Source organism: Drosophila gunungcola (assembly GCF_025200985.1).
Source record: "Drosophila gunungcola strain Sukarami chromosome 3L unlocalized genomic scaffold, Dgunungcola_SK_2 000002F, whole genome shotgun sequence".
NCBI lineage: Eukaryota > Metazoa > Arthropoda > Insecta > Diptera > Drosophilidae > Drosophila > Drosophila gunungcola.
In genome coordinates this window covers 7,767,417-7,794,675 of record NW_026453178.1, presented here as the reverse complement: position 1 = coordinate 7,794,675, position 27,259 = coordinate 7,767,417, and the positions used below count along the sequence as shown (strand labels likewise).

The window sequence follows — 27,259 nt, the reverse complement described above, 5'->3', positions numbered from 1 at the left end:
AAAGTCAGAAATGCGTTGATAGACTGATGATTTATATAATTTACTGAGTCATAAAATGCGGCTAATAAAGTACAGAAAAAATATCAGACTGCAAAGGTTCAGTTATTGGAATAATTGAATAGTCGATATTAAGCCTTTAGAATCTAGTTGTTCAATATTGATAAAACTTATTTCGACTAATATGCAATACTAAACAAAATTGGTTACGCCAAGTGCCTAATCTGTTGTTTCAACGTACAAAAAACGACATTTAAAAGTATCATAAGTATTACTTATATTTATCATGAGTCTAAACAAAAAAAATATATATAAACTTTGGTCGAATAGCAATATAACGATAAAAAGAAAACTATTAATTCTGGGAAACAAGACCAAGCGAAAATAAAACTCACTAAAAGGGACAACCAAAAACTGCCTGAATATCTTAATTCACATATTAGGTGCTATTCACCATAGAAATTATGTTCCATACTGCTGTATCGTAGACGCCCACTTTTTGGCAGTATAAAATCCGAGCTCCAAGTCAGTTTGGTACCAGTTTTCGTGGACATCGCCTGTCGTGTGGTTCAAATCATTCTTAAACATTCTAAAAACAATCAAATTGGATTATTCTCTATTACAAAATAGTATTTAACTAAATCAACTTTACCCAATTTTGTGAATTGTGTTGAAAAAATGCAAAAAAAATGCCTTTAAAGCTACTTGAACTTCCGTTTGTGCTGGTGATGTGCTTGCAAGTAGTGTCCGTGAAAGGATCTCAGTATAATGTTGGGCAGCGGGCCCAGCTTGTGAGACAATCGAACGAAAATTTGCTCATCGAGGCAGCAAAGGATCAGAATGTGACCTTCCGGTTGATGGGCGAGTCGGCCACCGTGACCATCAACGATGTGGATATGATGACGTTACTCCGGCGACGGCAACGGATCATTGCCGATCGCCAGGCAGCGGCTCGAAGGGAACCACTATCGATGGACGTCGTCAAGGATCAGTTCCGGGATGTGGAGCGCAAAATGAAGCGGATCCAGCGAAGGGTCTTCAATGCGAATAACTCCACGCGAAGGAGTGGGCTCAATCAACGCATCCTGCGTCGACAGTTGCAACGCGTGGAACGCGTCTCGGGAATCCTGAGGACCCTATTCTCGAATCTGGAAAAGAATGAGTGCAAGTCCATGCCGTGCCAGAACGGCGGAACATGCCACGACGCCTACAAGGCATTCCAGTGCGAGTGCACTTCGGGTTGGCAAGTGAGTAAGCGGGGGCGTTTCTTGCTGAGATTAGGGGCGTATTTTTAAATGGACAAATGCTTTGACACGATGTGACGATAATTAATATCAAAATGTACAGATTAGCAAAGAAGTTTATTTCATTATGAAACAAATAACTGTTTTTGACACCATAATTTACTTTTCACTGCCAGGAAAAAATAATTGATGTATAGACGCCAAAAACAAATCCAGTGTTGCAAAACAAAAAACAAGGAAACAGTTTATTTTAAAAGAAAATAATTTAAATGCAATACTTAAATGCAGATTAGTGGCTTAAAAAATTTTAATTATAATTTATAATATAATGAAAGGTATTATATGCATTTATAGTATAATGAACACATATTAAGTAATTTCTGACTGAGTGTCGTACCATAAAAAACTTTCTTGTCGCGTTCATGCAAATGATATGCAGCTTTTTGCCAGTATTGAAAAATGCATGTTTTTTTCCGTTAGATCGCCATCTTCTTTTACTGAGCCATTTTCCTTGTTATTATATTTAAAATTTAATAACTTGTGTTTGTTTAAGGGTGATACATGTGAGGAGGATGTGAACGAGTGCGTCACCTTGGCTGGCACGGATCTTGCCGGATGCCTAAACAATGGCCAGTGCATAAACACTCCCGGAGGCTATCGGTAAGTGGAAAAGTGCATCCAATACCGTAGCAGGATCAAACCAATTGCTCCGTCTTAACTTTCCAGATGCGTTTGCCGAAATGGTTTCTCCGGCAGCCACTGCCGCCTTCGGAGCAATTCCTGCACCGGCATTGGATCCCGGGAACTGTGCGGCGAGCACGGCACCTGCATCCAAGCTGGCAATTCCAACGGCTATGTGTGCATCTGCGATCAGGGATGGACGTGGGCGGATGCCAATGTGACCGCCGCCAGTCCAAGTGCCTGCACCCGGGATGTGGACGAGTGTGAGCCGCGTGTGAATCCCTGCCACGACGTGTGCATCAATCTGCCGGGCAGCTTTCGCTGCGGACCCTGTCCGCCGGGCTACACGGGTGACGGACGCTTCTGCCGGGACATAGACGAATGTGCCGGCGAGGACAACGGCGGATGCAGCCTGCAGCCCCGGGTGACCTGCACCAACACGGAGGGCTCGCATCGCTGTGGCCGCTGTCCACCGGGCTGGACAGGCGACGGACGCACTTGCAAGGCCGCCGACTCCAACTCCTGCAACGATGAGAGGATTTGCCATCCGCTGGCCAAGTGCGAGTACGTCTCCGACACGGTGGTGTGCACCTGTCCGCTGGGCAGCTTTGGCCATGGCTACGGCGCCGATGGCTGCACCACGGACTCCAGCCGGCTGCCCTGCGAACAGCATCCCTGCCAGAACAATGGAACCTGCGTGCAGAACGGAAGGGGAACCACCTGCATATGCCAGCCTGGATACACGGGCGCCGTGTGCAACTCGTCGGATGCCTGTCATCCGAGTCCCTGCCTAAATGGCGGAACATGTCGCCTGTTGCCGAATAACAAGTACCAGTGCGTTTGTCCACGCGGCTTCACCGGCACCACCTGCTCCCATCAGCGATTCTTTTGCGGAGCAACAATCCAGGGGCCCACGGGCCAGCTGCATTTCCCGCCCAACACGGCCGATGGTGACTACCAGGCGGACGAGCGCTGCCCATTCATCGTGCGCACCACTGTCAACCAGGTGCTTAACCTTACCTTCACCCAGTTCGATCTGCAGGACAGCATCGATTGCACCGCCGACTTTCTACAGCTGCACGACGGCAACTCGCTATCCTCGCGCCTAATTGGCCGCTTCTGTGGCTCCCGTTTGCCCATGGGGAACGGTAGTGTGATCACCAGCCAGGAGCAGGTCTTTTTCTGGTTCCGATCCGACAATGAGACGCAGGGAAAAGGATTCCATGTCACCTGGAACTCTCTGCCTTTCTCCTTGCGGCGAAACCATTGACCTGGCCCTGACGCAGACCGGCGTTCTGCGGTCTCCGGGCTATCCTGGTCAGGCCCGACCGGGCCTCGACTGTCGCTGGCTACTGACGGCGCCCTTTGGCAGCCGGTTGCTCCTTCGCTTCTACGAGATTAAGCTGGGTACCACCGAAGCAGACGCCAAGAACTGCAGTCAGGATTCTCTCACTGTTTACGACTCGGACCTCAAGCTGCTCCAGGCCTGCCAATCCCTGCAGCCCCCACCGCTGTATAGCTCATCGAGCAGCCTGCGAATGGACTTCCACACAGATGCATTGCGTTCGGATAGCTCCTTTCAGATGCACTACGAGGTAGTGCCGGGTCGGCCAGGATGCGGAGGCGTCTACACGGCATCGCGTGGTCGCATCAGTGGAAAATTGGACGCCGAGGTCTGTCTCTATCTGGTAGAGCAGTCCCGGGGAACACAAGTAAAGCTGGTGTTCGATCAGGTTAACCTGTTGCAGACAGAAAATTGTAACATCCAGAAGATCGAGATCTTTGACGGAAGTACGGTGGTTTCGCCACTCATGCGACGCGTTTGTGGTCATCCAGAGTCCAGTGAACTGGAACCACTGATATCCACGAAAAATGTGATCCTAGTGCGCTATGAATACTCATTGAGTGGCTTGAAGCTAAAAACAGCCTTTGTGTTGAGTTATACCAGAGGTAAGTTTAGAATGAAATCTTGTTTTCCACTGCAGTTGCCCCAATTTTATAAGTTGTCCTTATCTTACAGTGTGCACTGGTAGCTTTGAAAGCACTACTGGCATCATCAGTACCCCAAACTACCCGGGCTCGTATCTCGACGACATGACGTGCACCTACAACTTGACTGGACCGCTTAATACAGTGGCTGAAATCAAAATCACAGACCTATCTCTGGGCACTGCCACTAATGGAAACGAAACAACTTATTTAGATGTAAGTAACAGCTTTGAAACTTAAAATTATTTATTATTTATTGCAAATGATTTTTTAGGTGTATTTGGGTATTCGTGATGAAAAGAGGCATTTTGAAAAGTCGACGTATAACCTTTCCCTGATATCACACTCAAATCGGGCTAGTCTGGTCTTCCACGGATCCGGTAGTGGCCGTGGAATGCGAGTGGAATACGAGTTTGTGCTTAATAATTGTGGAGGATTCCTCACCGAATCCGACAGGAGACGGGTCAAACAAACACACACCACATTTTGTCAGTGGTTTATTGATGTTCCAGGAAGAAAACGAATTATTGCTCACTCTGTAATTGCAAGTCCAACCTACTTCATTTATGACAATAGCACAAGCCCAGCGACTTTGTTAAACACGTAGGTAAATACCTAAATGGAAAAATCAATAGCTATACATGTTCAATCGTTTTAGTTATTCGAATAGTGTGGATGATGTGTTTGATGGAGATCTCTTGACTATAAATATGTTTAACGAAAACAGATATGGCATTTTAGTGCTTGACTTTGAAATGGTTGAGCCAGGTAAGTAAATCCATTCAGATTCCTCGACTTAAAAGAATAAAAAATATTAAAATAACTAAAACAAGCCTTAATAACCAAATTAATATTTCGAAGAATTAACAAATAAGGTAATTAAAGTGTTTGAAAGTCTTACAATTAGTCTGCTATCAAGGTTACAAACCTAATTTCTTAAAAATCTGTCTAAAACAATACATCTTATATATTAAATATTATGTAGAGATTATGAATTTAACATTATTTATATTATCTAAAATCAGATGAGTGTGGAGGAACATTAACAGGGCGCTATGGCTACATAAAATCTCCAAATTGGCCAAAGGCATATGGAGGAAACCAAAAATGTGAATGGATCTTACGAGCACCGCTTGGTCACCGTCTCGAATTGGTGGTGCAAAACTTTACACTAGAATCATCATTCGCTGACCCTCGATGCACGACCGACTGGCTCGAAATCAGGTGATCGATCGTCCTAAGCTCATGCATAACAAATTTCCAATATATAATTTAACATTTTTTTTTTTTAGAAATGGAGATTCTGGTTCGTCGCCGCTTATTGGACGGTATTGTGGTACTAATATCCCTAGTCGGTTACCCTCGTATAGCAATGCAATGCATCTGGAATTCCGTTCCGATAGGAGCATAGAGGCCAAGGGATTCCTTCTAAAGTGGCAGCAAACCGGAATCGGATGTGGCGGCAAACTTAGCTCATCGACGGGGAGCATTCATTCGCCGCATTTATTGGCGGGAAATCGTGGTGTTTTGGCGTGCGACTGGCAGATTGTCGTGGCCGAGGGATCCAGGGTGAACCTGCAGCTTGAGAGCAGCGACGCTCGTCTTTGCATCGGCCAACTGAGCATATACGATGGCCCCACTATTGCCAGCAACAAAATGGTAATTCGTTGCAACGGAACAAGTGCCCAACCGCTGCAATCCACCGGAAATCGCGTCCTTGTCCGCTACGACGTGAGCCATGAGTCACCCGACGGCACCGACTTCCTCTTGAACTACGAAACGAATTGTCGAGTTCGACTCGAAAACCTGGCGGGTGCCATTGAAACGCCCAACTTCCCAGAGAATTATCCGCCAAATCAGGACTGCGAATGGGACATTCGCGCTGGCGGACGAAAGAATCATTTGCAGCTTGTCTTCTCGCACCTTAACCTCGAGGTTTTCAATTCTGGCTGCACCTATGACTTTGTGACGCTGACAGACATGCTGGACGACAAGATTCTCAGTAAGGTTAATTTATGCAGCTTCAATGGCTTGCTGCCCACCGCAACTGTCGGCAATCGGATGCTTCTTCGCTTCAAGAGCGATTTCTCAGAACAGAAGCAGGGCCTCCGGGTCGAGTACAAGCGACTAGGATGTGGAGAGCATTTCTACGCAGCAGGCGGAACGTTTGAATCGCCAAAAGCTCGCTTCAGCGTGGACATGGACTGCGTGTGGATCATCACAGCATCGGAGGGCAATCAAATCCGCCTCTTGCTGCACGAAGTCCACTTCGAGGCGCCACAGGGCGAGTGCTTGGAGGCGGATTCTAAGCTCTCCGTATCTGCAACCAGTGGTTTCAACTCCTCCGTGATGCTGTATCAGAGTTGCCATGAGGAGTCGCAGACGCAGACATTCACCTCTCCGGGAAATGAGCTGAAAGTTCACTTTGTAAGCAGCTCGGCGCCGTCGAGGAAATTCTTTAGGGCCAGCTATGTTCAGGTGCCAGCCAGTTGTGGCGGTTACATTAGTGCCAGCAGCGGTATGCTAACCACTCCCGGTTTTCACAATCTTCAGGACAGCAGCAACGTCGCCAATTACTCATCAAACGTGGAGTGCGTATGGACTGTGGAAGTAAGTTACTCAAAATCCATTATATTACATTGCAGAACCTATGTTCATTTGAGCCATATATTTAATATCTATTTGTAATTTCATTTTGAATCTTTTCACTTTCATTAAAAACATTAGGTTTATAGTATGCCAACTTAGATTTTCAATATCAACAGGCATAATTAAGCTTTCTAAATTTTAGCTTTAAAGCAAAAATAGTTAAACATGTCTAACATGACTTGCAGTTGATAAAATAAACTGTTAAATAGTAAAATTAGGTCCTGTTTACAAAGTGATTAAACAAATTTGTTGTATTTTTTGGAACCTAATCAAGTTAAAAATTCAATTTTTGTAGGTAACTAAAAGCTATGGCATTAGACTGCGTTTCGAGCAGTTCAACCTAACGAATTCGGCCAACTGCTCTCTTAGTTTCGTGGAACTCACTAAGCTCACGTCGGACGACCAAGAGGAATTCCTGGAGAAGCCCTGTGGTTACGATGCGCCCATGATCCGGCTAGTTCACGGACAGAAACTGCGTGTCCGGTTCAAAGCCCAAGCGGGAACTTGGGGCCGGTTTGCCATGCACTTCGAGCGCACGTGTGGTGGGCCGCTTGCCAACGGGGAGGGCTATTTGCAATCCCGGCTAGACGAGGACTGCGACTGGCTGCTCTCCTCACCCGAGGGTAGCAAACTTGCCCTTAACATAAATCAGCTAGAGTGTCCATTATGTGCCGTGGGCTCGGACAATTGCCCGGTTCTTAAGCTGATCAACGACGATGACCAGGTGGTGCTCTATCAATTGTGTCGCGATCACAATGCCAATTTAGTTGTCCCCGCTAACAATGTGCGCATTGTGACCAAAGGGATTAGGCTGCAGGCGCAGTACAGCACCTTTGAGAACTCGTGTGGCGGAAACATCACGTCCGTCCGTGGCAGCCTCAGTTCGCCCAACTATCCGGACAGTTATCCGGCCAACGTTGAGTGCGTTTGGACCATCGAGGTGCGTCCGGGAAATGCTCTGGAAATCAACTTTGACGCCATGGACATTGTCCGCTCCGATCACTGCAACGAGGACTTCCTGGAGCTGCGTTCTGGCGTCCAGGGTCCTCTCCTCGGACTCTACTGCGATAAGAAATTGCCGGAGGGTCCGTTGCTGGTTAGCTCTCAGCTTTGGATTAAATTCCGCAGCACACCGGGCAACACTGCCGGCGGTTTCCGTTTGCGCTGGGGCTACGGTAAGTGATCACAAGTGAGCAATTGTTGTTACGACATTCTTAGAACCTAATGTCCTAATCTGCAGTGCACAACATTGAAATTACAAATGGCACCAATGGAACCATTGAGCAGCCTCCATCGCTCTTCCTTAACGACGAGTTTCAGCCCTTCACTTGGCGCATTTTCTCGGAGCGCGAAAAGGTTGTGGTCTTGCAGTTTGACGAATACATTTCCGGCCTCTTGGTGAGAAAAATAACAAATAATAAATGCAAAAATAACTAATATTTGCAAAAAAAAAAAAAACGTTTGCCAGCTGTTCGATGGCTATGATGACAGTGCTTTGGTGGTCAACATTGCAGCCAGTCCATGGACTTTCACATCCAGCAGCAATGTGGTCTACTTGAAGACCATGAATGCGGATATAAGGGACTTCCGTTTGAAGTGGCACGTGCTCGACTCCCATCTGGTGAAGGGTAATGTCACCCTGACCTCCAAGCAGTGTACCCAGGAGCTGACGATGACATCCTCGGCCCGCATTGAATTAAGTTCGCCGGGTTATCCACATGGCTACGCACCCAATCTAAATTGCGAATGGACCCTGAAGCCAGAGGACCCTACTCGTCATATCTTGGTCTATTTTTACAAAGCAGATCTGGAGGTCTTTCCCAACTGCACCGCCGATTATCTACAAATTCAAAGTTCGCACGATCTAAGCCACTGGACGAATGAGGTGCGCGTTTGCAAGAAACGGGAGTCTAAGGATGCGATTATCCCAGTTCATGGCACGCCACATCTGCGACTGCAGTTCCAAAGCGATGTGTCCATTAATGGTACCGGTTTTCAGGCGAACGTCCGCACTGCCTGTGGCTCCAATATGACTGGCACCGTGGGCACCATTCCAGAGCCGCCCTTTCACGACATCAATGTTTGCGCCTGGCACATCGATGTGCGACCAGGTCGTAAAATTGACATCACGATTACTTACAAGGGCCCACCTTCTGCCGGTGACTGCGAGGTGTATGGTCTTATCTACGATGGATTGGATGACCATGCTCCCTTGCTGGAGCACAGCAAGTTCTGTAACCATGAGGGTTTTAAGAAAACAGCGTTTCGGACGAGTAGGTCGCATGCCTACGTGAAATACCAACTGGGCAATAGGAGATCATTGGATATGAACCTCTGGACTCTCACGTACCGAGAGTTTAAAGAGTGTGATGGTGAGATTAAGTTGACCCAGCAGGCTCCCAACTATGTGGTCATTTCACCAGGATTTCCATATCTACCCCAACCGCATTCGGATTGCACGTGGTTGATAATGGCGCCGGCGGGTGAGACCATCGCGGCCGACTTTGACGAGTCATTCGAACTGAGTGCTCGGCACTGCGACAAGGAGCATGTGGAGTTGTTTGACGGTTCCACCAAACTGGCCCGCAGCCTGAGCCGCGCCTGCCGCAAGCCACAGGCCACGGTGCGCAGTACCGGCAACCTGCTTCTCGTCCACTACCAGTCGCAGCTCGATGAACCCACTGGAGGTTTTAGGCTCAACTTGTCACTGAGCACATGTGGCGGCCAGTTCAGCGGGTCGCCTGGCACTCTCAGCTCGGAGAACTATCCGCATTTGGGAGGATATCCAAAGCCATCGTTGTGCGTGTACAGCATTCGCTTTCCCAAGGACACGTTCATCCGGTTGAACATCACCGATCTGCACCTGCCCTTCGATCCCAGTGGAACATCCTCAAATGAAACCAGCGATCGCCTGGAAATCGTTGACTTGGCGGACCCAACCAAAGAGCTACTGATCCTGGATGGCAGCACAGTCACGCCCATGCTCGTCACCCTAAACACCAACGCCGCGGCCATTCGCTTTGTTGCAATCAAAAATGTGAATAGCTATCGGGGCTTTAAGTTGCAATATCAGCGCGCCCTGGGAACGTGCTCGCGGGATATAAGCGGAGTAGAGGGGGACATCGTGTTCCCGCGCTTGCCACAATCATCCTGGCTGAGATTCTGTCGCCTGACCATCAAAGTGCCCAAGGGACAAAGGGTGCGGCTGAGCATTCTTAACTTGGCTGACATACGCGTTGTCATGCGAAACGACACCAGTCGGTGAGTAATGTATTAAGACTTGTTTTCTCGTACTATGTATCTTAAACAAATTAATCCATATTAAAAACCGGTAAAGTACCAATAATTTACATATTAACATAAAAAAAAAAAAATGACAAAGTTCCTAATTTACTCATCATCAATTTCTTACTTAGCTAAACAAATTTGCTAAATCCAAGTTCTGTCTAGTCAAATACTAATGTAGTTATACATACTATTGATTTAATCAAGTTTACCTTTTTTATTTACTTTATACATTTGTAATTTTTAATTTATGAAATTAACTTTTACCAGATACGTTCGCTTAGCAAATGCGGCACACTTTTCCTTTTACAACGACGCCAACTCACTGTCCAAGATCACAGAATTCCGGATCAATGGCTACAACGGCAGTGGAATAATCGAGTCAACGGACAATTTCATGCTCGTCGTTGTCCTGGCCAGTCAGTTGGACTTGAGCTCCACTGCGCTAAGAGCTCGCTTCAGCTCCAGCGAGCCAACCGTCTGTCCGCCGGACATTGGAGACCAGGCAACGGGATCGCTTTCCATCCAGACGCTTCTCCAGCTGCCCAGCTATCACTGCAGCATCCAGTTCTCCTGCGCTGCAAGTACAACGCTCACCTTTAAGGTCGAGGAGTACCTGTTCCAGACCATGGGCGGTCCAGCGGTTGTGTTTGTGGATGACGTCCAGCGTGTTCCGTTCAAGGCGATGTCCGCCAATGTCACCAATAGTTTTGTATCTCTGGCCACCGCAGTCGGACGTGTGACGCTCCTGAATAGCAACAATGTTAAATTGCAGCGCTTCCGGGCCACATATCGGCGACACCGTTGCGGCGGACGACTGCAGGCCGCTGAGGGAACTGCCATCGAGTCGCCAGAGATCCTGCCCACGCTTGATGACGATTACGGTGTGCTGGAGTGCCTTTGGACGCTAACCAACAGTAATGGCTATGTTCTGGAGGGCAATGCAACCCTCACCGACCGCTGCGATCGGGAATACATTGTGATCTTCAGCGGGCAGACGGAAGTGGGTCGAATTTGTCGCGGCATGACCGTAAATAGCACGCTTCTGGCGCGTGCCACCTCAACTGTTCTGTACCATTCGGAAAACCGACTCCTCGGAGCCAGCCGGTTCATCCTGATCGCTCGGCAGTCTATATCCGTCGGCAATGTGATACGCCTGGATCACCGACCAGCGCCACCGGTGACGATCGAGAGCAATGACTACCTGAACAACATGGAGCGCGTATGGGAGTTCATGACCAAGGATGGGCTCTCACTGAAGTTGCAATTCAAGGACCGCTTCTTCATTGAGCTGTCACCCAACTGTACGAACGATCGGTTGACCGTCGAGCGCTACGATCGCTCGGCTGGAGCGTATGTGGAGGTGACCAGCCTCTGTGGCAGGCAAACGCCCCCCGAAATTCTAGTGCCATCCACCCGGATTCGCGTGATATTCCGCACGAATTCCAATGTGACGGGCGATGGCTTCAGTTTCCAAGTCTCCCCCAGCTGCGATGCCGTACTGCAGGCCACGGCAGGTGTTCAGATCCAGGAGACTCCCAGCTGGACAACCTACCGACTGCAGCACTACAACTGCAGCTACACATTCCTCACCAACAACGACCACCAACTGGTTGTCAGTGTGAAAGACCGAGGACATCCATGGGCACCGGTTAGCTGTACCAGAACTTACTTCGAAGGTTATCGTTCAGGTGCTGGAAGCGCGGAAACAAGTATGGGCAAGCTGTGTCCCGAGTTCGAGGTGCATGGCTATGGCAAACTTCGCCTGCAGTTTGTTTCCACAACGACGCATGGATTCGAGCTGCAATACCATTTAATTGGATGCGGTGGTGACCACAATGAATCCTTCACGCTTCGCCCGCCGCAGGATGAAGAGCACGACGTGTATGCCCACGACATGAAGTGTGAGTGGAGAGTGGTCGCACCACCGCAGCACGCCGTGGTCATTGAGTTCAAGTACTTTGACATGGAGGAAGCTCAGAACTGTCGCTTCGAAAGTCTGAGCATTTACCGCGGCAAAGTGGCCAGCGTGGAGCAGAGGGTAGACCAACTGTGCGGCAATAAGACGAGTCCGCCCACCATCATGGTGGACAGCAACGAGGCACTGATTGTCCTCTCCACGGACAGTTCCAACAGTCGCCGGGGCTTCCTGGCCAGCGTTCGCTTCACGCAGAACTGCAACGAGCGCGTGAGCCTGGATTCGGAAGGGCCACGTACGAATTTGATGCGTTCGTACCGCATCAATGCCACCGAACCGCTACTGTGCCACTTCAGTGCGAGTGTCCCGCCCGATTATCGACTTTCTCTGGAGGTGCGCAAGTTGCAACTAAACGGTGCTGACTGCCGCACTTGCAGCTACTTAGAGATCCTGGATAGCGCAGAGGTCGAAGACCGAAACCTGGGCAAATACTATGGATCGGGTGCGAGCCGGACCAAGGTGTTCAGTTCCTACTCGGATATGGACTTCCATTTGAGCGCCAAGAGTGGTCAGGATAGAAACATCAGCTTTGAGCTGATTCTGCAAATGGAACCCACTGTATGCGGTAAAGCGGTGTACAACATGCGCATATACGAGGTGAGTCACTTGAAATAATAATTTGAAAATTTACACATGATTTTGAAAAGTTTTTTCAAATTCGAATTCTCATTTGTTCGATTATTATTTCGATTACTTTTCCCAACAGACCGTTACACTGGGCATACAGTACGACAATAGCACAAGGAGCTACGAGGGAAATATTCATTGTACTTGGACAATTAAGTACGAAGGATATTTGGAAATAGATTTCCAAAAGTTACGCCTTAAGGAAATATCGCAGAGGACTGGCAAATGCGACGACTACTTGAAAGTGTCCAAGTCTTACGTATGTAACTTATAAATATTAACTTTAATTAATTAATTAATACTTTTCAGTTCACCCAATCCTTTTGCGGACAACACGACAAAAGCTTCAAGTTGAATGAAGAAATTGATTTATCTGACATGCAACTCACCTTCCACAGCGACGAACTCGAGGAGTCCCAAGGGTTTGAAGTTGTCATCCGACGAAAGCCAGGTATGCAATCGTTTTTTAAATATCTGCCGTTTTATAAAGCGAATTTTCGATAACTGATCTTCTACAGCATGCAATGGAAACTATACAGAACTGAGCCAATTTGTTGATGTCAACTATCTTAGCAGCTGTACAGATTATATTCGAGTACCAAAGGGTTACAGCATTACGCTATACGTAATGTCTGTGATGTTCAGCAATTTGGATAATAACTACTTCAACGTAAGTTAACTTTTATAGATACTTTTGATAGGGCAAATATTAAGCACTACAATAATTACAGGTGACGGATCTTAATTCAAACAAGACAATTTTCACCACTTCGCACATTCAATGGGAAACCACTGCCAGAATTACGACCACCAACGAGTTGCGCCTCGACAGCCGTGGAGTATCCTTCCTCAAGCTCTTCTACTTTTCCACAAGCAACCAATTTCCCGGCGGCTGTGGCGGTGAGCTAGCAGTGCTTGGCTCGAAGGGAAGTTACCTAGAGAATCCCTCCTACGAAGGCCGCAATAGTTCATTGTGTACTTGGACTATATCCGTACCCCCAGGCGGAAACCTGCGATTTAGTTTCCAAGGTGAACCTTGGATTCTTCAATTGAAAATAATTTGTTCACTACTAACTGTGTACCTTTTAGAATTCAACATGGGCTCGGAAACCAATTGTGATCTGGACAATGTACGATTGTATGCCAACACTACGGACGGCCGCAAACTTGTAAAAAACCTCTGTGGATCAAGGATTCCAAATGATTTTATCATAGCCGACAATAACGTTGTTTTAATTGCAAAAAAGTCGCCAAATTTTGATGGATTAGGTTTCAAGATGGAGATTAAGCATACGAAATGAAAACTGCTAAATTTTCAATTAATTCCGAATTTATACAAATAATTCAATATGTTTATCTTGCATTTCTAAATAATTTTAACAATTACTAATTGCCCAACAAAGGTAACTTTCGTCTTGACCATTTTAATAAACTAGGGAGGAGTGACTAGTAATCTCAGCCATATTTTGCATTTAACTTCTAGATGTCCTTAATCTTGAGGATATCCATCCATCCAGGTAATGTATGGTGGACTATAAGAAACCAAACTCTTTAAAACTATTGAGCAGCACATAAAGCAAGATAAAGAAGAACAGGTGAAAAAACCAGAAATTAATGAAAATTAATTATCAGCAAAATTAAATTTAAAACTAATAAATCAGCTATGTATTTATTAATGTAAAATAATGAAGCTTGATATAAGTGCTGGACAGAACTGGAATTAAATTAAAACTACAGAAAATAAAAACATACATATACAAATAACTAAAGATGAAATGCAAACATAATTGACTTTACAAGTATAGACAGTCAGCCTATAAAAATAAGGGGACTCCCCGAAATCTGATATGATAAGCAGCAGTTGAACACTAATGGTGTGAACAAAAAGCTATTAACAAAGGAGAGATTTACTGTTTAGGGAACTAGATAACCAAAGGAAGTAACAATTTGTAAAGCGCAATATTGAGAAAAAGTTGAGAACAAAAAAAAATACTTCTGGAATTTGAGGATGTGCCATGTGTTCCTAATAAAATTGGAGCACAAATTACGAAATTATAAATGCTGAAATAAAAACAATTTTAAAACTAATGACTCCTATTTAAATGACTTAAGATATTAGGTTGGTGCTTATAAATGGGAATTATATTTTTTTTTATTTTATTTTAGTTTTATTAAAAGTAAACTTTTTAGCTGCAAAACTGTTTCAAAAATAAAAAAAAAAGTTTATAGCAAAAAAAAGAATGAAATTAACATAAATTATTCTGATTAAAACTTCAATGCATTTGCTATTTAATGTATGGTTCGGTCTTTATTTACAGTTTATTTTTGCTGCAATTTTTGTTTTGTATATTTTTGGTTGTCGTAATTGAATTTCACAAGTCAAGCCAAAGCTAATACGTATGCATATATTCTAAGCTGTTGTTTTTAATGCTAATGTTATGAAATAAAACATAAATATCACTTGCCTGGCGCGATCAGAAATCCGTTAAAAATCTCTGCGATTTAAGAGACAAATCAAAAATTTTTACTCCGTTTTGTTTTATTACTAACAAAGGCTTACAAACAAATGAATAACAATCAAAGTTAAGGTCTGAAATTTTTCAACTAAAGTTTAAAATTATTTAACAAAATAACTAAACATAAATTGCTCATCATCGTGTTTTAAAATAAAATAAAATAATGATACAAGAAATTAAGATTCTACTACATATTTGGACGAAGAATCACGCAAAAATTCCCTTGAAAAGGCGCACTTTTCTTTATCATGTTTAAATATATTTATAATTAAATATAAATGTGGTGTTTTTGTGTCTATGCAAAATACATAACTTGCTGCCAGCAGAGCGCATAAAATTTACAAATTTAAATTTTGTTACACTCTTATTATGTATTATTTATATATATATATATATATATATATATATATATATATATATATATATATATATATATATATCATGAAATATTTAGCCGGCTATCACTGACATATAACTTTGCAGGTTTTATTTTTGGTTTAATTGAAGCAATAAAAAAGAATTGGGTATGCCTCGCGGCCAAAATTTGAAAATTGTTTAACTAAATTATTTTATAGAACCCATTTTGTCATCGTGGTTGTTTTTAAGGTAGGTTAGATAAATACTAATGTTTAAGGTAAACTTTTCGCTAGCCTGCAAGTATCGTATTATAAGATTATACATGTATATATATGTATTCATATAACTTTTATAAATAATCTTTGCACTTAAACCAAATAATCGGTTTTAACGTTGACTAACATGCCACACAATCAAGTAACTCTTATCGCCTCGATTTTCGATAGTTTGATTTGGTTCCAGTTGAATACTGTTCTCCATGTCGTTATCATCTGTAAAATGTCAATTAATCACAATTAATATATTAGTTATAGGTGCCTGTACACAAATACGACCTATCTGAGGGATGGGTTAGTGCTTCAATTCGAAACTACAGATTATCATTCGGTTCTGAACATTTACAAAGATTTTACAGGGCACAATACAGTTGGGAAGTCGTTAGGTTTCAGGATTTTCTTACTTTTGTATTTAGTATAATAATTTTGAAAGCGATTCAGTGAATTGTGCACCATTTTGTATGGTCATTTGTACACAAGTTTTATTAAATTTGTAAATAATAAATAAATTAAATTAATAACTGAAGAAAAGAGTTGGTTAAATAAAGTTATTTGGGCCCATAAATATAATACATCAGTTTAAAGCAAAATAAGGTAATAAAGAGGAATACAAAATCCTTCAAATAAATTTCTAACCCTGATACATAGATATTGTGATTACAGGTAATGTTTTTAGGACAAGGAACACAGTACACCAATAAATGAGTTTGTGTGAAAAGACAATGTCGTGTGCTTGGCAGTACAAAGTGATAATTGAATTTAGACCGACTAAAAGCACTGTGAGGAAGGGAAAACTGGTGCCGATAGAGGAACAATAAAGAAAAACATGAATAAAATTAAAAAAGGGACTTGCGTAAACCTGCTTAGCGGTCTTAGCGGTTTAGTTTGGTTCAGGTCACGGCAGAGACAAATGCTGCAATTCACTTTTCGGCTCCCATTCTGCTACAGATTGAAGGTTCTACGGACAGGGCAGAAATTGCACAATTAAATCGTAACATGGGCAAACAAAATAAGTCAAATTAAGACAGTAGGGTAAATAAGAAAGTAGAAAGAACTAAGCAGTCAACTAAATCAAGAAAATTAAAATAGCAAAAAACGAAAGAAAAGTAAAACAAAAACGAAATTAAAGCTTACGTATCGACTTTCCAAACTATCAAGTGCGCTGCATTATCACTAGCATCGAACTTATCATGTCCTGCAGATGGGATGGAATATGGAATGGTTATACACGGCTCAGAGCTTCGCTGTCCGATCCGTCCAATCCGGCGGACTCGGTGGCCACTTACTTATGCGAAAATCGATGTAGCCCTCGCCGCCGCACATGACCAGCATATCGGGCCGCTTGTTGGTGAAGGTCAGTCCGCCGTTCAGGTTCGGCTGCTGCAGCATGGGCACCGAAACGAAGAACTTCACCGCATCCCGGTGGCCGTGGAAGGAGAGTTGAGCATTGGCCATGCAGCACAACGGCATCTGACCATGCGGGTCGGCTGCGAAATCAAATCAAATCACAAAATTAGTACATTCAGACATACCCATTACAATTACAATTAAGTAGACAAACTCACATGATGATTTTGGCTGCACCTCAGCCAGTGGCACCGAAATGATCACGCCGTTGCTGGTGCCGATCCACAGCCTGTTGCAGGACACCATCAGGGCGGTGATGCGGACGAAGCTAAAGCCCAGCTTGCCAGTGCCCAGCATCTTAGACACATACGGCTCAATGTCCACGTCCTGTTTGTGCTCGAACGTGTGCGTGTTGTACAGCCGCAGCGTGGAGTCCAGCCTGAAATGTATACAAAGTTATTAATTATAATTAATGACTTGAAAGAGGAAAAGGAGGGAATACCCACCTGATCGATACCCAGACACCCGCTCCCGTGGCCGCCATTTGGCGCACCTGGCTCTCCTTGCGCGGATGCGCGTCCAGCGAGTGCACAATGTTGAGCGATACGGGGTCAACGATGAAGATCTTGTTGCGGTGCGCCGCCCAAATGCGCTCGCCGGCCACACAGAGGCAACGTATCGAATGGTTGCGATCACCGAGCGTCACCAGGTGATAGCTATTCAGATCCCATTGGCCGTCTGTCTGGCGGCGGAACACGGCCAGCTGGGCATTGGCCAGCGCCACAACGACCCTCGCCTCCACATGCACAATCGCCAGCACAGCGTCCGGCAGGAGAACCCGATGCAGGCACTCGTGCAACCTGCCCACGCTGCTGTGCACATACAGCCAGCCATCCTGGGCGCCCAGCCACATCGTCGGACCCACCGAACTCATTGCCGGCTCATCGCGATCCTTGGTCTCGAGTATGGGATTGAGCGATTTGGTGGCAAACAGAAGGTTGCCGCTCGACGTATTATTGTTGTTGTTTGCTGGCTGCTGGTTGCCATTGGTGGATAGACGCTGCGGAGCTCCTGGCAGTGCCTGTCGTATCTTGATGGCCTCCACATTGCCCAAAGGCTCCTCGGCACCCAACTCCGGCAGCTGCTCGTTGGACTTCTCCGTGGCTTCCTTGGCCTCCTCCTCCTCTTGCTGCTGCTTGGCATTGCTGTTCTGCTCATCGTCCGTCTTTGGTTTAACCCGTACAAACTCCACCTTGCCCAGCATCTCGGCACCCTCGCCCGGTCGCTGTAGCATTTCGCCTGCCTTGACCACCTCCGACTGTTCCAGCAGCGCGTAGTCACTCTCCATCGCTCCCTGGACGGAGGCAATGCAGAGCAAATGCGAGGCGCAGACGGGAAATGCGTCCAGAACGGTGGCCGATTGATTGGCATCCACCACACTGACAGTACTCGCGGCATGTGTGCTGGTGCATATCCACACGAACGAACTGAGTTGCGTCTCCGGCTCGAGCGTCTCCAGGCTGACCCGCGCCATCTGTCTGTCCAACGCCTCCATGCTCTGATCTGCCGTCGGACTGGTGATTTCAGCAATCTTGAGCGTGGACTTCGGAGGATACGGTGAGTTGGCAGGTATCAGCGATTGGCCGTTCTTGGTGAAGCCGCCGTGCAGATTAACGCCAGCCGCACAGAACACCTTCATGTGCGGCGATGCCACCGCCAGGGGATTGCAGTAGACCGGAACGGGTACGCCGCCCGAGTGACGGTTCGGATTCGCCTCCTGGCTGGCCTTGTTAATCGGCAGACTCCAGCCGTAAGCGTGCAGCCGCCCATCCTCTTTTTGTACGTGGGCGCGTAGCTGGCGATATTGCTCCCTCCTGCGTGCACTAATCCTCTCGGAACTACCCTCCTCGGCATAGTCCTTCGGCATGATGAGGGCGTTGGCCAGTCCAGCGCTGGCCGGATGCACGGGCGGCTGGCCGCTGGTTAGGGCCAGGCGATGGTCGCCACCTCCACTTCCTCGACTGGGGGATCCGTGGCTGTGGGCAGGGCTTCCTCCGCCGGTGTGACGAAACATCGGCCCCCCTCCGAGACCGTCCGCAACGCGTTCCGTTGGGCGGTTGGAGGGGCTGTCCATATGGAAGGGCATGTTAATGCATATTAATGCAAAAGATTGCAAGGGATTTTTCTGGTTTACTCACGTAAAAAGATTACTAAAGAAATTCCAAATGCTCTGCTTCGACTTCCTGTCCAAATTATCTACAGTGCGTGAGGCGCGTAGGATCTCTGTGAGACGCACTGCCTCCTGCAGCTCCATTAAGCGCTCCTTGTACTCGTTACGCTCCATCAGCACCATGGCCATTTCCACTCGAGTGAATCTCTTTCGCTGAGCCAGCGGAACATCGTTCTCCTCTTGTTCTGTGTCTAAATGAGGATTGAATGAACCCATGATTATTTGTGGAAAATCATAGCAGAGTGCTACATCTACTTACTTTGCTGCTTGACCTGCTCCTTGGCTTTCTTCAGCTCATCCTCAAGCTCACTGATGCGCTGCCTCAGCTTGGTCCTCGATTGCTGCATGGCATTGAGCTCCTCGCGAACGATTTCCACCTCTCCAGTGAGCTCATCCACTTTGACAATTAAGTCGTCCTTGACAATATTGAGTGCATTTCTGTAACGAGGGAGGCATGGGTATAATTGAATTTTGCTAATTGATTCCCAATTGGGAACACGATTAGCGATACTCACTTGGTGGCCAGCAGCTCATTATTTTCCATGATGAGATTTTCCACCTCCTTGCCCATGCCTGAAAAGAGATTGAAGGCTTTATTAATAAAGGGTATGTGTTAAGTGATTCTTTGCGACGAAACAAGTGTAAAAGCGTTAGGAAAATGCAAGTGAAACTCAAGTGTTGATGTGGGTTAACTGATAATTGCTACAAATGAAACATAAATAAAGACAAAATGTCAAATGCTGGGAACCTTCACATATTGCATTCATAAAAAAAGGAAGAAAAAACCAAAACCATATCAAGAAATAAACTAAAAACTACCAAAATAATTAGAAAATGGAGATACTAAAACCAAATGATATGGCAAAATCCAAACATAAGCCTAAAACAACGCAAACACCAAAATAAAGATATTAATTTACTTAAGAGCGATACTGGGCGATTTAGGCGATAACTACTTACGATACTAAAACGGGTAATGAAAAGTCAACTACGATCACAATAGTTGGGAGCTACTTTATCGATAGTTATGAGGGTGTTCGTAGCACACCTTAGACTTACCAAAATAGTTGTCGTTAGCTTCAAAGGAGCAATACAATGCAAATATAGTTGTTGATTGTGGATTGTGTTTAGTAATTGCAAGAGAAATATTGTTTTTTGTTTGTTGTGGAGGAGGAAACGAAAAGGTTTGGTTTGGGCAAGTAGAATTCGGCATAAAAGAAAGAGAAATTTCATTAGAGGTCATGTTATAAAATTTTATTTGTTGCATCTAATTTGAATTTGAAAAGTTTTTCTAGTTTGCTAATGCTTGATAGCAGGCTGACACACTTTCGAGCACATAATTTCCAACAGATATCACAAGGAAAATACACACAAAATACGTGAGGATCCTTAAAACTCTATTTCTTAGTCTGTTTAGTCGAATCTCGCATGATATTTGATGTATTTACAGGTTATATAGATGAATCCATATATGTAGGAGTTATATGGTAATTGTGGCTGAGTTTCTTGTACTTGTCTTTGCACTTGCTGCTGTGGCTGATTGTCTTGAGTGCTTGAGTGGTACATACCTGAGGACGCATACTCTCCGGGATGAACCCAGCTGCCTGAAGGTTGTTTGGCCACACAAAGAAGAGTGGAGTTCCACGAGATGGTTGCAATGTTGTGTTTAAGCAAAGCAAAGGGGAGAAAGAAGGATATTGGCATTAGGAACAGCTTGGTTGAGTTGGACTCAGGCACTTTTGATTAGCAACATTTAGGGTGCAATAGAGAGTAGTCCCACAAACACATTCCCCCCATGGACTTCTCACCTGTGACAATCTCATTCTCTTCGCTCTCCTCGTTGTCCTGAAAGGACAGCTCTTGGTAGAGATTGTTATCCGAGCGCTGCTCCTTCTTGGTGGTCGAACGACCAACTGGGATGGGGATTTTGTATGGGGTTGTTCGGAGTTTCGGTGTTTTTTTTTGGTTTAGTTGAGTTAACACAAAAATCAAAAGAAGAGAGGAAACATTAGTACGGTAAGCGGTTGAGTAGCTAGCAGAGGAATGTAATCTATCAAATCCATGCACCTACCATTTGTGGGCACATTTGGCACGACGGGACTGCTGTCGGGGCTCTGGGGCGATGTGGCCTGGTGTTGCTGCTGCAGTGCGTCGGTGGCAGCGCCGCGTTCCACCGTTCCGCCCAGATTGTCCAGCTCGTTCTGCAGCGAAGGCGGCCCGGAATCATCCGATTGACTGCCCACACTGCATATGGTCTCGGTGTCCAGCATTACCGAGTTCTCCAGCGAGGCGAAACCATAGGAAACAGGTCCCGAGCTGCGGGCCACGGGGTTAAGTCTCGCTCGACTCACATCCATGCGATCGGAGGCGGTGCTCATTTGGGAGTGCGTTGAGCCCATCAACATCTTGGTGCGTTCCATGTAGTCCACATGGTTCTTGAACAGCTCCGTGTAACGCTCGTGCAGCTTGTTGTACTCCTAGGGTGGTTAAAGAGGTATGTAAAGGGTAAATAAGTTTATAATTATCATTACTTTTACTACATACCTTCTTGAGGTCCGCTTCTCGCTCTTCCAAGCGACTGGCATGCTCCAGACTGTTCTTGTGCTTCAGCTCCAGCATTCGCACAATGCTCTCCACCGACTCCAGACGTGTGGCCAGCTCCTTGTTCTCCTGCTCGGCCAAGTCTTCAGCCTCCAATAGCTATTAAAATACAAGTTGCATTAATATTAAGCTTTGAAAGTATTTTCAATTTTAGTGCACCTTCTGTTCGGACTGTTTGCGGGCGCTCTTTTCCCGCTCGTATTGTGTCACCAACTGCTCATTGTCCTCGCGCAACAGCTCCACCTCCACATCCTGCTCCTGATTGATGCGATACGAAGCATCCAGGCACTCCAGCACGTTCACCAGCAGCGGCATGAGGTTCTTTACCACATCCTCATCGTAGCGATTGATCATCCGCTCGAACTCTTGATAAATGCTACCCGCCAGTTGTTGGACCTGCAAGATAATGTGCATCAGTCGAGCTTTAATTTGAGTAAAATCAAGGGACAACAAAGTGCAATCGGTTAGTAGGATAACAAGAATTATAGGAAGTAACTTCAAAAACCCCGCCAAAACCATTTAGATATTCTAATTTAACCAATTGTTCAATTTTTCTAATACATTACATAGTTACACCTTGAAAATCAGAGTAAATTTACCAAACATAAAACAGAATTAAACAAACGAAGAGAGTTAGAAGTAAAGATAGTTAGGAACTCACATTTAATGACTTAATTAAATCAGTTAACATAATTGCGGTTTGTGGCCGCGGTTTTTATGAACGGAAAGGTCTTAAATTCAAACCCCCAGTCATGCATTTGGTTATTAAACAAAGGTAAAAAACGAGATTATTTCCGCCAAATAACAAAACCAAAAAAAGGTTAAGGGTGACACCTTCTCGGCTTTAAATTCTTGGCAGTGAATTAAAATAAAAACAAACAATTGCAAGGCGTCTATAGTATATAGTATAGGTATGTCGTGCATTTACGTATCGGAATGTGAATGACAACAAAAAGAGTATAGGGGTGAAATGAAATAGACCACAAACGAAAAATTTGGATAACTCACGATGCTGACAACCTGCTCGTTCTGAAAGAGAAAGAAAAGAACAAAAACAAGGTGTAAAGGACACATAAAAACAAAATTTTAACAAATTAACTGAAAATGTGGAACTAAAACCCAAAATGTGAATAAGTGCGTGATGAATTGGTGAATGCTGTGCAATTAAAAACAATTAGCTGTTATAAAGATTAATAAAAAAAACCATCCGTTTCTTTTTAGTTTATATTACAAGCTGACTCATTAAAAATTACAACTTTTCGAATGTTAAAAATATTTCTATAAAGATCATTCATTAGAAACATATTATTGCTATAAATAAATGTTAGTTTTTGGTTAAACTTTTAATATACTATATAGGGTTTCATGGCATTTCCCTTCTCTAAAAAACTTGTCATTAGACCAAGGTTGGGCACACTTATAAGGCCAACAAGCTAAGGTATTTAGACATTTTTGGGCAAGACTTGTTTCATAAATAGTTTCTGCTGTTGTTGGGTCAAGAAACAAGTTTTCTTCGGTGTGCTGGCAAATGCTTCCCCCTTGAAACTGCTGCAAACTCATTACTCAATTAACAGGTAGCTTATCAGCGGAACATGTGCGCCAAGAACCAAGAATTTAGGGGAACCTGATGAGCTCATTCGGAAGGGAAAGGAAATCACACGTATATATGAGTGTTAAAGTCAGGGGAGGCCTTTTTGCTTTAATTTGCATAGCTCGATTAAAGCTGGCGAAGCTGATAAAGTGCAAAATCAATCAGGGAATTGGGGTGAAAAATAAAAATAAACTAGACTGCAGAGCGGGGGGAGGTTACACTGCTAACAATATTAAATATAGGGCTATAAAAATCGATAAGCGTGTAAGTTGTCTATCAAATTTTTACACCTTTATTTTTACAATAGTTGTGGTTTTTTGAATTGTTCAGAAATAAAAATAATAAAGCTTGTGCTGTAATGATTGTATAATTTATATTTTATAATTTCATAATTCGAAAATATTATGTTATGTTTTTATAAACAAACCAAATTTTGTTTATGATCACATTGTATATTTAAAGCTTATGGCAGCGCAAAGTAAATCTAGTTACTAGATTTTTTTTCTCCAAAAGATTGCGTGAGGTGGTCATAAAATTTAAGGGTCGACTGACTGACTTTATTGATTTCTGGTCCCCGGCTTTTTACCCTCTTTTCCTTCTTCTAACTCTCTCTGTCTACCCATTTTTGGTTGATATTTTTCGCCAGTTTAAATGTCAATGACCAGAGGCGTCAGCTGATGCATAATAAACAATTGTTGGATGCGTTTTTACATAATTAATCGTATATAAAGAAGAGAGAAAAAAACCAGCAAAGAAAGCATTTTTCTGTGATTGTAGCATTTCCGCTTGGGACACTTTTATAGCCCCATTATCTGGTGTTTGTGCTAGCGATACTCATGTGAGTGTGTTTGATTGTGGAGCATACCCTAAGAAAACATTAAGACTACATAAAGAGTGTTATCGAATTTAAGAGAGAATCAGAAATCAGAATCAGTATATACTTATAGTATTCATTAGTCAATGTCCTTTATATTAATAAGACCTCGGTATTTGATATTTTAAAAAATGAATCCTATTTACACTTAAGATAAGACCGGAGCTAAAGTAATAAAGCTTTAATTACTAGAAAAATCATTTATGTGAGGCTGTCTTAAAAGATGGTTTGTTAAAATTTGACCAGATTAAAAAAACAATTTCATATTATATAAAAACGTTTTTGTTTTTTTAAATGTGCCCAATTTATTAACCCCTTTATATAAAAGAACATTGTATTATTGAAAAAATCATTAAGTATAAACATGATATTAAAAACTGATCTTATACTATCCAAAGCCAAGTTATTTTTCTGTTTAATCAGAGTGGAAAGCTGATGAATGAGGGCTTTTGTGGATCGAAATTACCTTCTCCGACATGACCATGTTGTTGTCCTCGGTTCCATAGACCGTTTCTGCTCCGGACTGTGGTCCTCCATTGTTGAGCAGGGCGTCGTCGTTGTCCATCATGATGAATGGGGTTTATATAGATCGTAGATCTCTCTCTTTATAAAGGGGGTTACTCTTATCTGAAGGGTTAAGGAAGGCGGGGACGGAGGTGCACTTGACTGCTACGTCACGCGTTAAACGTTATGCAGGCAATTCCTTTTCAACCCCACCACAACAACAACAAGCGGAGGGAGAGAGAGAGAGAGGGAGACTCCCACACGCACACACACTCTTGACTTTTCGATGATTTGTTTGTGTCACTCGTATTTACATATATTTCGAGCAAATCTCTAGTATATTTAAATAAATTGCATTTTAGCTGTTTTGTTTTTGCGTGTCACTTTTATTTGCGTTTTTCGCTTTGGCCCCTCGCCTCTTCTCTTTTCCTTCATTCACAAAATTTGATTGACTAGATTTCATCTTTTTTCGCGTTTGTTTTTCGCTGCATTGTCAGCGAAATTTCACGCAGATTTCACTGCCCACGCCTATGCGGCCATCAGTTGCATGCAATTAAGCATTCAATTTTAAGCAAATTATAGATTTTCACAGCATTTTAGCAATAAATATTGGTACACTTTGCAGAGCAGCGACGAATGTGTGGGTGATAGTGTGACTGTGTAAGGGACTGAAAAAAATACCATTCTCCAACACGCAGAGTCTGTATTTCTGTATATTTAGTATACCGTCACTCTAAATATTTACGATTTCTAACGGTTGCAAAATAAAGAATGATTATAAAAAAACAAAAAACATTTATACTGCTATTTCAGTTGCGGAAAAGCTTAAATTAACAATATTCCAACCGCAAAAGCTTAGACAACCGCTAATCCGCTTGGCGTTGCCACATCATTGGGTTTATCAACAGATTTTTTTTATTTCCGCAAATTTTATTGATTTTTGTGCCTAGAAAGTGTTGAAAACTATATCAGCTTGTGGTTGAAATTAAACGTTGCATAGGAAAACTGCTGAGAAAATGAAATAAAAAAGTAGTGGCCCATTCACAATATGTTTTTCGATAGCAGCCGGAAAACTTATCGTCATCGATGTTCAGGATAGTATTTTTTCCCTCGCACGGTCACATTGCTTCAACGTCACGCCGTCCAGTTGCTGTTGTTGTTTTCAATAATTTCGCCTGCATTTACATTTCTTCGACTTAAAAAATGGTTTTTGTAAAGAACTGGGAGGATTTCGAGATTGCCGCCGAGAATATGTATATGGCGAATCCCCAAAACTGCCGATACACCATGAAATACGTGCACTCCAAGGGCCACATACTGCTGAAAATGACCGACAACGTTAAGGTTTGAAATGGTTTTCTTTTTCATCAAAAACACATTTTCAATTATGGTATTTATGATCCCACAGTGTGTGCAGTACAAAGCGGAGAACATGCCGGATCTCAAGAAGATTGAGAAGATCACCAGTAATTTGGTGGGACACATGGCCTCCAAGGAGTAAAACCCCGAACACAAACAATACGATTTGGCCACGGCGGCACTTCTGCCCCTTAAACAACAACAATGCAGCACACGTAAATCAGCCACTGTTTTTGTTGTTCCCCTGGGACAGCTGTGCGCGTGTGTGTGTGCCATCAATACCCGCAATTGAATTTAGTTTGTAAGCGCCAAATAACCGACCAGTTTTTAAAATTCGAATGTGGTGACCAGAGTAGCTGCTTTTAAACGACATTTCATAAATGTCGGCTCTGTACACGTTGCGAATTATCTGCGGATGGATCCTCATCATCTAGAGATCGAAATACCATCTGCAGGCATCGGCGGTGGCGCAAAATGTTTTCCGATAAAGTTAAACCTACGATTTTGTATTTATTGTAACAGTCAATGGGTCGTACACATTTCCATGAAATGATTTGCATGAAATAAACCAAGGGAATAATGCAGAGCACAATGAACACAAGGAACCAATCAGTGTTTTTATTGAAACCGGTAAAATTGTTGACGAAAATTTGTAAACTTATTATTGAAAGGTATTATTTAAAGAATTATTTGTTGCTTTTATGATGTATGAAATAATCACAATGAAACGAAGGAATAAGTTCATTTATTTTGTAATTTTGTTAAAATGCTATTAAACTCATTTGAAATTATTCAAATTTTATAAAACCAATTTTTTTTTATTGTATCTTTTCAAATTATGAATTAATTTTAAGCACCTTTTTAAAAGTAATAATTAGCTGGCTTTATTTTCTTTAGTCATTTTATATATTTTCACTACAACTTGTTTAGTTTCAAAATGAATTTCATAAAGAACTCATATCTCAAATTAATCATTATATTTAATGATATGTTAATGCCATAAGAATTTGACCTAAAGTTAATCATAGCCTTTCAATAGAATTTATTAAAATTTCCAACAAAAAGTCATTCAAAGAGGTTTTCCAAAGAACTCTTAATTGCCTAACCATTAAAGTTAAAGCGATTAAACAGCCCAAACAAACAGTTAACAAGCCA

General features: G+C 43.5%; 3 protein-coding genes across 15 annotated transcripts; 2 read left to right on the top strand and 1 right to left on the bottom strand.

Moving 5' to 3' along the window:
- Positions 1-539: 539 nt before the first annotated feature.
- Positions 540-14,474, top strand: LOC128257135 (cubilin homolog). Its single transcript, XM_052987983.1, is given in 18 exon segments — positions 540-1,244; positions 1,795-1,901; positions 1,968-3,174; positions 3,176-3,872; positions 3,943-4,127; positions 4,186-4,514; positions 4,570-4,679; positions 4,937-5,135; positions 5,204-6,521; positions 6,856-7,735; positions 7,801-7,958; positions 8,029-9,821; positions 10,116-12,420; positions 12,530-12,709; positions 12,760-12,901; positions 12,969-13,120; positions 13,182-13,479; positions 13,540-14,474. Coding segments are annotated over 18 exon segments (10,830 nt in total). The 5' UTR covers positions 540-686; the 3' UTR covers positions 13,752-14,474.
- A 257-nt stretch (positions 14,475-14,731) lies between these two features.
- LOC128257133 (JNK-interacting protein 3) lies at positions 14,732-25,400 on the bottom strand. 13 transcript variants are annotated; one of them, XR_008267840.1, is made up of 17 exons: positions 24,708-25,400; positions 22,785-22,805; positions 21,936-22,172; positions 21,720-21,875; positions 21,247-21,652; positions 20,984-21,088; positions 20,744-20,779; positions 20,235-20,252; positions 19,691-19,748; positions 19,435-19,613; positions 19,144-19,366; positions 17,452-19,071; positions 17,164-17,384; positions 16,885-17,085; positions 16,733-16,793; positions 16,452-16,556; positions 14,732-15,814 (listed from the first exon to the last, which is right to left on the bottom strand). XR_008267840.1 is itself a non-coding variant. In XM_052987978.1 (16 exons), the coding sequence occupies exons 1-16, from the start codon at positions 24,807-24,809 to the stop codon at positions 15,811-15,813; spliced, it is 3,648 nt and encodes a 1,215-aa protein (XP_052843938.1). In that variant the 5' UTR covers positions 24,810-25,400; the 3' UTR covers positions 14,732-15,810. The 13 variants fall into 13 exon arrangements, 9 of the variants coding, with proteins under 9 accessions (XP_052843938.1, XP_052843934.1, XP_052843935.1 ...); XR_008267839.1 differs by having other exon boundaries at positions 16,458-16,556; XR_008267841.1 differs by lacking the exon at positions 22,785-22,805 and having other exon boundaries at positions 16,458-16,556.
- Positions 25,401-25,852: 452 nt separating this feature from the next.
- LOC128257170 (signal recognition particle 9 kDa protein) lies at positions 25,853-26,709 on the top strand. The gene is made up of 2 exons (XM_052988039.1): positions 25,853-26,089; positions 26,154-26,709. Exons 1-2 carry the CDS (start codon positions 25,949-25,951, stop codon positions 26,244-26,246), a joined length of 234 nt encoding a protein of 77 aa, XP_052843999.1. The 5' UTR covers positions 25,853-25,948; the 3' UTR covers positions 26,247-26,709.
- Positions 26,710-27,259: the final 550 nt, after the last annotated feature.

Excerpts from the sequence above, each read along its gene's own strand:
- LOC128257133 (XM_052987974.1), bottom strand. The coding sequence starts at position 24,809 with ATGATGGACAACGACGACGCCCTGCTCAACAATGGAGGACCACAGTCC. Across the intron at positions 22,806-24,707 it reads ACATGGTCATGTCGGAGAAG|AACGAGCAGGTTGTCAGCAT; the intron begins GTAATTTCGATC and ends TTTCTCTTTCAG. Across the intron at positions 22,173-22,784 it reads ACGAGCAGGTTGTCAGCATC|GTCCAACAACTGGCGGGTAG; the intron begins GTGAGTTATCCA and ends ATTATCTTGCAG.
- LOC128257170 (XM_052988039.1), top strand. The coding sequence starts at position 25,949 with ATGGTTTTTGTAAAGAACTGGGAGGATTTCGAGATTGCCGCCGAGAAT. Across the intron at positions 26,090-26,153 it reads AAATGACCGACAACGTTAAG|TGTGTGCAGTACAAAGCGGA; the intron begins GTTTGAAATGGT and ends ATGATCCCACAG.